The sequence below is a fragment of the Lepidochelys olivacea genome (genome assembly GCF_965140295.1).
Source record: "Lepidochelys olivacea isolate rLepOli2 genome assembly, chromosome: 7".
NCBI lineage: Eukaryota > Metazoa > Chordata > Testudines > Cheloniidae > Lepidochelys > Lepidochelys olivacea.
The window spans coordinates 24,884,849-24,896,724 of record NC_140417.1 but is presented as its reverse complement, the minus strand read 5'-3'; the positions used below and the strand labels follow the sequence as shown (position 1 = coordinate 24,896,724).

Here is an 11,876-nt window from a genome sequence, read left to right as displayed (position 1 = left end):
TATTAATTCCTCCACACTTGATATCCAATTAACCTGCGTTTGCCACTAACCAGGCTATGGATGCAGACGAAGTTGCAGTCATGTCGCAGGAGCCAGTAAGCGCATGTCCCCCTGGATTCCATCCCTGGGTACACAATTTTTTACTCTTCCTTCACATTCTATTTCAGAAATGACAGCCTGCTGCTTGGGACTGCTTGGTCTTTCTGGTCATTTGTTCACCGCTTTCCAGCTGATCAAATGTATTTTGGGATTCAGACTTCATGTGCAGATCTGTTTTCTTTGCTGCTTAAAGGGACTCTCCAAACTCTCAAACATGAAGAGGAACAGTGTCCATTTATTGCTCCTATTTCTGTAACTTAACAAATTCAACCTTGCAGTGTAACTTTAAGCAAACAGTGTTGTCTAAAACTGCATTGTGAAACTTGAATTTCTTCAGGCAAAAATTTGCTGCTGCTTACACTGCAATCATTCTACCATTCTAAAAAAAACCCTTTGTTTCAGGCCTTGAGCAACTAAAACTCAGATGGAGCCATTTTGCGTCTTGTGTGTGCTAAATTTTCTTTTTCTTCACTGGCGTTCAATTTTTATCTTAAGTGTGCTGAAAATCTTATTTTTGACTATTTGGCAGTTGGGTCAATATTAAGCTAAGGGGCATCAAGGGATGTTTAACTGGGCAGCTGTCTAGTTGGGCAAAATTTTGCAGTTGATCTCCACAGTACTTAGTGCAAACTTTGTGGACTGCACCAAACTGCACACAGATCAAATTCTCCTCTTTGTACTCTAAGCAAACGCCAGCTGTTCTGTACTTGCTCTGTCCCCATAAAATGACAGCGCTTTGTTTCCTTTAGGTCACAGAAGAACCTTATGTTCCTGTTGGTGACATGAATGGTGTGGGATTTAAGCCCTTTGATCTCGTTATTCCTTGGGCTGTAAGAAAGGGAGAAATAACAGGTAACCACTTCATAGTATGACAAGCTGCACGGAGCTGCCTTGCTTTTGACAGCACACTTTAGCATTTAACACTAAATGTGGTATGGAAAACGGCATTGACTATCTTGACATATTAAGTACTATGTAACTTAAGAGTTTTTTACTTGCATACAGGAGGCATAAGCAACACAATAAAATATGCACATGTGAAATGTGTTAAATTCCAAAAGGCAACTCCTGGCACTGCCACCAATCCCCTTAGTCCTAAATGGAGACATTACCTATCCCATTCAGGGGCTCTGGATGCTTCTTTCTGGAGCACCTGTATATTGCTCCTGAAACTATAATGCAATTTATCAAGTGAACTCCTCCAGCATAGATGCTGCAGATTATCCTAGTCCATAGCTGCTGACTCTTCTTCCAGACCTTGTGTACAGCCTCGGTAGCTGACATCCTATTAGCTGCTAGAAGTGACACCAAGCCACATCCTCAAACCCATAATTTAAGGGGGCTGCCACAAACTAGAAGATTTTCTACTGGGATGGTGGCTAAAGTAATATGAAGTGCCCCATCTCACTGTTCCCCACCCCAAATGCACTGTAAGCCAGGTATCTGCATTTATTAGAATTGAGTTTTCTTCAAGAACATGACCACTTGTCCTTCAGCTCAGTATTTAGCTGCTGCCCAAGTGGGTTCCTTTACAGTGCTCATAATCACTTTTAAAGGATTGGGGGGAACCCCTTACAGAAGTGAGGTAACCAATCAATGATCATACATCCTACTAACCTTTCATTTTGCCAATATAATCTTGTGCTACATTGCCAGGCTGTTCACCATATGTCTGCTATACACATACAATATAGAAGCAAGAGTAGAAATATTTGGGATTCTCATTAGTCTATTTGTACTTGTGGACAAGTAACTTAACCATCTGAAATGCTGGGGTTTAAAAATGTCTGACCATTCAAAGGAGTGTGGGTGGGGGAGAGAACACATCCACTATTCCAGTTTAACTCTTAAACTGCCTTCTGTAGGCGAAGTTCATATGCCCTCAGGGAAAACTGCTACACCCGATATTGTGGATAACAAAGATGGTACGGTAACGGTTGGCTATTCTCCTACTGAGGTTGGGCTGCATGAAATGCACATAAAATACATTGGAAACCATATTCCAGGTGAGTGTCCAGCTGAGCCTTTTTTGCATTGGGACACACATTGTCAGTGTAAAACTGGGGATGTTCTGTTTGCTCCCAAATACCTTTGGCAATTTAGTTGTAACTGGCAGGTTGCATAACTCAGATTAAGAGGTATTCTCAGATACGAAGGTTAGAAGAGACCACTATAGTCATCTCGTCCAACCTCCTGCACAATGCAGGCCACAGAATCTCACCCACCCACTCCTGCAAAAAACCTCTCACCTATGTCTGAGCTATTGAAGTCCTCAAATCGTGGCTTAAAGACTTCAAGGTGCAGAGAATCCTTCAGCAAGTGACGCATGCCCCATACTACAGAGGAAGGCAAAAAACCTCCAGGGCCTCTTCCAATCTGCCCTGGAGGAAAATTCCTTCCCGACCCCAAATATGGCGATCAGCTAAACCCTGAGTGTATGGGCAAGATTCACCAGCCAGATACCTAGGAAAGAATTCTCATTCACTTCACGATTGGAGTAGAAATTCCCTGAAAAGCATTTACTATTGAAATGGCTTTGCTCGTTTCAATAGACAAGGAAATGAGAGTGAAAGCAAGTGGAGGCAAGGGAGCTTCCAGTGCAGTTCAGCAGCACAAGACTGACTTAATGGATTTGTTTTTTGGGAACTAGATGTTGTGGCATTTGTGACTTGCTAACAAGTCTCCCATCGTGGCCCAGAATGAGCTGAGCAATATGTTTAAGGAGCTGGGAAGACTGGCATGTTTGTTGCAATTCCTTCATTTTTAGAAGAATCTCAGATATTTATGTAATGGTGAAAGGAAGGTTCCAAGGAATTATGTATGCCAAACATAACACTAGAAAGGCTAAGATCTTGTAAACCATTGAATAAACATCCAATGCTTCTAACCCCCAATGTGATTTTTGTACATATTTTCATTGTCTGGTTTAACTCTTAAATCCTCCATAGAGAGCCCACTACAGTTCTATGTAAACTATCCAAACAGTGGAAATGTGTCTGCCTATGGACCTGGTCTCATTTATGGTATAGCAAACAAACCAGCGACTTTTACCATTGTTACAGAAGATGCTGGAGAGGGTGAGTTCTTCTAAGAGGGATGGTAAATATTGTTTTAACCAAACTTTAATTCTATACAAACAAGCCTAAAGCAATTTCAAACTTCAGATGTAATCTGGAGGTGTAGTTGAACTTAAGAAATAAACTAATAGTGATCTAACTTACTGGAAATAACCTTTGAATAACCTTTTTCTTTACTTTTCCCTTATAAAATCCCAGCTAACAAGTTAAAGTTAAATGCTGACATGAGTGGACTGTCAGACTCCTTTTTCTGAATTTTAACTTGCGCCCACACAGCAGAGTAAAAACTAACATTTCCTGTACACAGTAGTATTTCAGACTGTTTCCTGGAATAATAAACTTGGCTTAATTGTGGGGGGGCGCAGGGGAATTCATTAGTCAGTAAATTGACTCTGAAAAGTCTGTGTTCCATGAATCAAATGTTGTAGATTGAATCCTGCTCTGTCAAGGCCGCCTTGGCACACTTCTAGCTGCCTGAAGCAAATGGCTTTCCTGCTTAAAATTTTTTCTGACAGGATAAAACTGAACAGTAAACATCAAACTTGAATACTAAGCGATAAATCTATTAGTAACGGGTGCCTTCCTTACAGCTACCTTGCCTCTTTAAATTTTATTTAAGTTACTCAGAACACTACTTTCTATAACAGGTGGACTGGACTTGGCTATTGAAGGACCTTCAAAAGCAGAAATTAGCTGCATTGATAACAAAGATGGCACTTGCACAGTCACGTACTTGCCAACCCTACCTGGAGATTACAGCATACTAGTGAAGTACAATGACAAACACATCCCAGGCAGCCCCTTCACTGCCAGGATCACAGGTGTGAAGAAGACTGTGTTTTGACCCAATAATTAACTGTTCTAATCAACAGATGGTCAGATTCCAGAGTGCAAGCTGCCCAACTGCCTCTTCGGTGTATAACTGTAAAATTGGGAAGTTACTTTCTGGCCTGCAGTCTGGGTGAGGCAGCCAACTTTGTTGAGTCAGTGAAGTCTACACATTAGCCTTGTGAATTAACCTGTAAGGCTTGTAACTTAATCTCCTACATTACTAAATATAGCAAAACTGCCATTCTTGTGCTAGCTAAACTGCTGTAATGGTAAGTGCATGGGATGAGAGGAGGGCCTGGAGGTCATCCATCTAGCCTCATACTGGCTCAGAATGCCTTTGGATGAGGTCTGCAGCTGTTCTAAGTGGAAACAGAGCTCTGTGTTTCCAGACACAGCAAGCTTGTGACACTGACCAGCCCACTTAAGAGTTACCAAGCTGGACTGAAAGAATAATGCTGAAGTGTCTTCCTAACATGATCTTGTTCCATATTTATCCTTTCATGGGATAGAATTCCAGATCTTATCAGAGACCACCATAGTAAGACACAATAAAAAGTGCTTTATCAGTTGATAAAGCAAACAAAGCAGAGTTGGCTCAGACTGACCATCTGACAGAGCTAGAACAAGATGTGGGCCTCCCAGCTCAGCCTGCATTATAATTCTAGTCATGCATAATTCTAGTCATGCATAATTCTAGTCATGCATAATTCTAGTCATGCATAATTCTAGTCATGCATAATTCTAGTCATGCATAATTCTAGTCATGCATAATTCTAGTCATGCATAATTCTAGTCATGCATAATTCTAACTGGAATCTGCTCTTATTTTTGTAGATGATGGCAGAAGAAGATCCCAAGTTAAGCTTGGTTCTGCTGCTGACTTCTTGCTGGACATTAACGAGTCTGATCTCAGCCTCTTAACAGCCAGTATTAGAGCCCCATCTGGTCGTGATGAGCCTTGTCTTCTGAAAAGATTACCCAATAACCACATTGGTAAGCTCAGCCTCTTCCCAAGAAAGGAAACTAAAATGCTGTCTTGCAGTTGTTACTAGCTGGTCATTCACTAGCTTGTGGAACGGGTTAACATCTTTCCAGTGTCCTCCAATCCTCACCTGGCAAGAGTGTTGGCCGGGAACAGAATGGGTATGGAGACTGAATGCTTGGCTTGCCCTTGATGTAATACTCCATGCTGGGGTTGAGGCACATGTCTAGGTGCTCTGGTGCTGATACCCAGGATGAATCAACTTGGATTAACAGTTTTCTAGAGCCTGGTATTCCCTACTGGCCCCTTAAATGAGTACTGCATCTGTACAGCAAAATTAAAAGGCTTAATTGCTTTGTCAGTGTAGTGCTTCATGATTCGTGTGACAAAGGTTTTAATCCGGGCAGCATGTATGCAAACCTATAAGCCAGCCTGTCTTATTCCTGCTGTGATTGTCTGCCCTGTAGGTATCTCATTCATTCCACGAGAAGTAGGCGAACACCTTGTCAGCATTAAGAAAAATGGAAGTCATGTGCCAAACAGCCCAGTATCTATCATGGTGGTTCAGTCAGAGATTGGAGATGCCAGCAGAGCAAAAGTTTCGGGCCGCGGCTTGATAGAAGGACGCACGTTTGAGATGTGTGATTTCATTGTAGATACAAGAGATGCAGGTTAGTGCTTATGGGAAGGCTCCATTTTGGAACAGTGCTTCAGCGCTCTTTTTTTTTTCTGAAGGAGGCCTGCGTTATGTTGTCTAGTGCAAAGTGTGGATTAGTTGCTGGCCCCAAACATTCTTGCATACTAAGTATTCGTGCTACTACATTTTAATGCTATTCAAGTTGTTTACAAGTGTAAAGCCTTTCAGAGACACTCTGCCTGTTAGCTTAGTCTTACGTGTTACTTCTAACAGATTCAAGAAGCCTATTTGATATTTTGTGTAGTAGCTTTCCTGGGTTTTTGTTTTTTCCCATGTAGTGATAGCTATTATATATATAGCTAGCTAGCTTTTTTTCTTTATGGGCCTCTCTTGCAACAGGGGAAGGTGCACTTACACAATCAGGAAAATGTGGGTGTAAAACTGCCAGTTTCTGACAGGGCATCCAAGGATAGTACCTGAAACTTCTTCCCCTGTCTGAAACTAATTGAGTACTGACAACATAACAATCTAAGTGTAAAAACAAGTTATACCTGACTGTGTGGGTGGGTTTTTAACAAAAACCCCAAAGAGCTGTGTAAGCTCAAAGGCTTCTCTCACCAACAGATGTTGGTCCAATAAGATATTACCTCACCTACCTTGTCTCTGGTTATACAATGGTAGCCAGAAAGTACTGCAATAAAAATAGCATTAGACTATCTTTATTCAAGGCTTCATGTGACCAGTTCATCCATACGCTGAAATGACTGGCTTACTTGCTTCAGAATCAGTTGCCAAGCTTGCATTTGAACCATGTTTGACTTCAAATCATTTGTTCGTAACTTGATTTTTTTTTTTTTACTGTATGTGGGGCTAAACTAACATGTTGCAACTTGTAGGTTATGGTGGGATCTCACTGGCAGTTGAAGGACCTAGCAAGGTAGATATTCAAACAGAAGACCTAGAAGATGGAACCTGTCTAGTATCATATTTTCCAACTGTACCTGGTGTGTACATAGTGTCCACTAAATTTGCAGATGAGCATGTTCCAGGTAAGAAGGAATGGCTTACAGCTTGCTGTACCAGACTCGGGGAGTTAATACCTCCTAGCTGCTATACTGGATCCATTGTTTTATATTTGTTGCCTTGGCTGTGACCTGTTTGATGCTGGTGTTTAAGATGTGCTTGTTTTGAAACAGCAGGTCTTTAAGGGAGCACTGAGGTAACATCAAGGGAAGATGTGTACTGCATCTCTAATACCAGTCTATTAGCCGATTAAGTGATGCTCAAAAGATAAAATGGTGGTATGAATGCAGTGGGGAGGGGCAGGTGTTTAGTGGGTTACATGCTCTAGTTTACCTCTCCCAGAGTAACTGCTTTAGGGAGGGAAAAGACCAAGAATATTGGCAGGACCATGCCTCAGATTGAGTAGGGGGAAAGGATACTAGAAGGCCCTACTTTCTGAACGAATCTCTCTCCACTGCTGAATTCACACTACATACCAATGCAGGAGAGTAAAGGAATCTAAAATCCTGACCTGCGTAATACTTTCTGCAGGTGCGCAGACACCAGGATTAGTCATCCTCTTCTGCAAGCATGTTCAGAGCAGGGGGAGCCCAGTACCATAACTTGGGTGTGGGAGGAGAGTGGATTTCTCCCTTCAGTGTCTGCATGCACGCGCACATTCTCTGAAGAAATGTGCAGTAGTGGTGGCCTTTATTGGAGAGGCATCAAAAAGGTACTTAAAGAGAGTAGCTGGTCCATTAATCTTGCTAGTTCTTCAGTTGCTGCATGGGATTATGCATAGTCCATAGGCTGTACACAAGGTCTGGAAGAAGTCAGTAGCTATGGACTATCTGCTGCATGGGAAATGGTACCAATATCAGACTCTTGAACCTTTGGGTTTTTCACTACTCAGCACTAGGAGTAAGTGTTCCAAATTCCTTAGCTGTGTAGATTGTATCTATTGACTGTCTTCTATTTCTCATCACTAATTAGAAAAAACTGTAGGATTTTTCATTAAAGATTGAAACACTTCACTAGCTTTCACATATTTCCGAGCTGAAGTGTTGTGCTTCTTACAGGTAGTCCGTTTACTGTGAAAATAAGTGGTGAAGGAAGAGTGAAGGAGAGTATCACACGTGCAAGAGGAGCTCCCTCTGTTGCAACAGTTGGAAGCATGTGTGACCTTAACCTGAAAATTCCAGGTAACACTTCCTGACTGGCTGTTACACTGCACAAGGTTTAACTTGTTTTACATCCATGCCTCACTTCCCACAGAAAACCTCGTGGGAACATGGAACCTGCAAATGATTGCTTGTTTAGCATGCTGTTAGCTAAAATGCTAAGTGTCTTAATGAGACCTGAAACTTAGAGTGCATTTATATTTTAATTCAGATGCATTGGTTAAGCTGTTAAAAAGTAGGATGTAACAATGTTTAACAAATGGAGGAATAACTTGCTGAATAAATAAAATCAAACCACATTTAGTGATGTGGAAAGTAGAGCTATACAACAGTTACTGTATTAACTTAACCTAGAGACCACTTCTGTGGAACTCTTGTTTGTATTTCTACTTGGCAAACTTGAGAGAAAACATAGGCTTTTGAACAATATAACCTTCTTTAAATCCACTATCACTTCCTTAGTGTGGTGTGAATATTTCAAAATGCTTATGAAAAATTTTCAGTGAAGTTTTTTCTTTTAGCAAATGGTATTTAGATGTCCATAATATAAACTAGTTATCTATATATCCTAAGGTGAGAACTTGTGTAAACCAGATATAGTACCTGAGCCACTTACTGTTTCTAGTGGAAGAATTTTATAGCTGTATTTTGACAATATTTCTCAACTTCTATTACAATGACTGTCCCAGCTATTCTTGCATCTTCCCCTCCTTTTATTTAATTTCCTTACTACCGCCTTAGTGACTCTGTTCCAAATGGCTGTGTCTCTGTAGGAACTCCCTCATTTCTCTTGTTAGTTTAATCTCTGTTTTTGTCTGCTGAGCTGAAGGACAATTGCCCGACTCAGTTGAGAGAACCTGTCATATTTTCATGGCTGGATGAGCTATTGTCAAGAGCCAGACTTTCCAGTCTGCCTTTTGGGTCCACAGCAGTGCAAAGTGCTCAGTGGAGGCTATGGAGGGTGCATTTTTAGCACCAGGCACATGGAGTCCAAGAGTGGCAGTGTGCTCACATTTAATTACCCAGCCTGACTTGCATAAAATCCCATTCTTACTGAGCATGGTGTTAAAAAGTGAATATCTGTGGGCAGAAATTTAGTGCATTTAAGGGAGGGAATTTTAAAGAATTAAGTGAAGTTCAATAAGCAAGCAAATCTCATATTAGCCCCCTTAAAAACAATCAGAAAAGTGACTTGTAGCTACTTCCATAATGTAGAGGTGAGAGTCCTAACTATCCTGAAGTGGTGACATACCCAATCTGAAAGACTTTTAACCACCATATTTATTACTTTCTGGATTAGGTAAATTACCTTATCATGGTGAACAAATACCTTATTTTCAAGAATACTGCTGAGTTAAAACACAATATTCTGAAACTATTTCCATGATATTGGTGACTGTTTTTATAAATGTCACCATCAGTATGCTCCTTTATATCTTGAATAATTGTGCAGGCATTTCATGCTTTAATGGCTGGCTGATATTTCACCTTTTTCCTAAAACTACCTGGATACTGCTGGCTAGGGTAAATGACTCCACTGTGAAGACAGTGGAAATCCATGGATACTAGCTCTTGACCATCTTCTATTAACCATGTCCATGGTGCTCCCGCAAGCATGATTATAAATCCATAACATTTTGTCACTTAAAACAAAGAATAGACCAACTAAACAAGCAACAGACCATATATGGGTCTTGCTCAGCCATGCCAGGCAGTCAGATGTACGTTCTCGGGCTTAATGTCTTCCATACTAGGAGGGTAGAACTACAGAAATGGTGTATTCTGCCCTTGTGGCAGGGCACTCTGGATTGCCCTATTGGACTTGGAAGTAGTTTTGATAAACTGTAAAACTCCTTGCCCAGAGACTCAGTTACCATGCCAGATAAACGATTTGGGTCTGGGATAGCCTTGGCAGGACCAAGCATGGATGCACAGATTTATTTAAAAATTAAGTGAAAAAGCTAAATTCATTATTTAATCTAGCCCATAATAGATTTGCCCATGTCTGTTTAGGTGGGATATTTTTACAAGTACCTAAGGGAGTTGGCCCTACAAAGCCCATTGTCTCAAATCTCAACCTTAATCATTTTGTTCCATTAGTGACTGCTAACCTCTCTTTCTGTCCAGAAATTGATAGTGGTGATATGACAGCCCAGGTAACTAGCCCCTCTGGAAGAACAGCAGATGCAGAAATAAATGAAGCTGGAAAAAACACATACTGTGTCCGCTTTGTGCCACAAGAAATGGGGGTCCACACTGTGGATGTCAAATACAGAGGACAGCATGTCCCAGGCAGTCCTTTCCAATTCACTGTGGGGCCACTTGGTGAAGGCGGGGCTAATAAAGTAAGAGCTGGAGGTCCAGGACTTGAGAGAGCAGAAGCCGGCATCCCAGGTGAGAATTCCTTGACTTCACTACCAGACTCCTGTAGCTTGGAATACAATACACCAGACCCTCACTAGAACGCAGGATTTGGGATCCATGCATGGTACTGCGTTAATATGAATTGTAATTAAATTTGGGATCCATGGCTGTCACCACATTATATGCAAATTTGCGCTATATAGATGCACATTCTAGCGAGGTTCCGGTGTACTACATGATTGTCTTTAGAGCAGCAAGTCAGGTAGTACACTACAGTCAACTGCTGTAAACAGGACTCTGTACAGCTTGGTGGCTCAGCTAGAGCTTAGTTGTAATGGTGCATCACTTCAAGCTGTGTAGTATGCCGTTGAAATACAGGCCAAGAAAAATAACATACAGCTGCATTGAATGGGTGGTGAAGGTCTTGTATAACAATCTTCAGCTTCTTAAATTCAAGTGTCCAATGACATGCTATATCGATAGGACCGTGGTAACCCTAGGTTGTCTTGACAGGTGTCAGTTCCTAGTCTACTTTTTTTAGCTAAAGAGCACAAACCCCTAGTAGGCACTGCAAAACACTGATGCAACTTGCCTGGGTCTACCTTAGCCCAATGCCAGTGCAGCACATCTACACTAGGGATTTGCATCTGTGTTGCTAAATCAGTGCAAAAAGTGTAGATGAGGCCTAAAATGTAACTTTTAATGTTTGTTCTGACTTAATACAGAACTCTCATCAGGTTGGGTGTTAAGACTCAGACAACTGTAGTAAACCTGAATGATACAATGAATAGAGGCAGAATTATATGTTGAAGGCGCATGTACCTTCAGCCTGTCAGTGGCCAGTAACACTACCTGAGAATGAATTAACAGTTACTATTTTTTTCTAAATCTAAATGGTAAAACTGTCAGTCTTTGTCGATGGCTTTCACGTGGTAGAAGTCATCACCATGGTATATCAGTATTAAAACCATTGCATAGGGAATATACTTCTTGACCAGAAGGACTCAATCGTCACTAGCAGTTCTCTCCAGTGAGAACTCTGCCTGTGTGCTTTGTCAACAGCTGAATTCAGTATATGGACAAGAGAAGCTGGAGCTGGAGGGCTTTCTATTGCAGTAGAAGGCCCAAGTAAAGCAGAAATTGCCTTTGAAGACCATAAAGATGGCTCTTGTGGTGTATCCTACATTGCTCAAGAACCTGGTATGTAGTGAAACCAAATACTACTGAAATAACTACAGAAATTTCCAGTGCAGTCACTTTTGGAGCTTTCTTATGAACTACTTCCTTGTCTTTCAGGTAACTATGAGGTGTCCATAAAGTTCAACGATGAGCATATTCCAGAAAGTCCCTACCTAGTTCCTGTCATCGAACCTTCAGATGATGCTCGTAGACTCACTGTTACTAGCCTTCAGGTGAGACATAAGGAAGCATCTTCATAATTTACCACATGCTGACTGATTTTTGTCCTTGTTCTCAGAGGCTGTAATAATTCTGTCTAAGTTTATTAGGTGATCAGTTTTAAATAGATTCATATGTCCACATCCAAATGAAACTTTTAGCAAGAAAAAACTTTAAGCAACTGAAAGCCCTTTGGCAATCAAGGGAGATATAACTAGTCTAGAGGAGATTCTTAAAGGTCAACCTCTAAACAACCCGTATTTAAAACACATTCGCCATGCTTCAGTTGCTAACACTAGAAGATT

The 11,876-nt window shown here is 41.1% G+C and overlaps 1 protein-coding gene across 3 annotated transcripts in view; it reads left to right on the top strand.

The window, feature by feature from the left end:
• The window catches only part of FLNB (filamin B), a 113,132-nt gene that overhangs the window by 87,332 nt on the left and 13,924 nt on the right, over positions 1 to 11,876 (top strand). For 2 of the 3 annotated variants that reach the window (XM_084634970.1, XM_084634972.1), the window contains 12 exons: positions 54 to 128; positions 849 to 951; positions 1,965 to 2,105; positions 3,048 to 3,176; positions 3,824 to 3,997; positions 4,842 to 5,000; positions 5,457 to 5,660; positions 6,523 to 6,675; positions 7,708 to 7,830; positions 9,937 to 10,203; positions 11,236 to 11,373; positions 11,470 to 11,585. In XM_084634970.1, coding sequence (XP_084491096.1) covers positions 54 to 128; positions 849 to 951; positions 1,965 to 2,105; positions 3,048 to 3,176; positions 3,824 to 3,997; positions 4,842 to 5,000; positions 5,457 to 5,660; positions 6,523 to 6,675; positions 7,708 to 7,830; positions 9,937 to 10,203; positions 11,236 to 11,373; positions 11,470 to 11,585 — 1,782 coding nt within the window. The remainder of the gene's footprint in view (positions 1 to 53; positions 129 to 848; positions 952 to 1,964; positions 2,106 to 3,047; positions 3,177 to 3,823; positions 3,998 to 4,841; positions 5,001 to 5,456; positions 5,661 to 6,522; positions 6,676 to 7,707; positions 7,831 to 9,936; positions 10,204 to 11,235; positions 11,374 to 11,469; positions 11,586 to 11,876) is intronic. The other variant, XM_084634971.1, reaches the window with a different exon arrangement.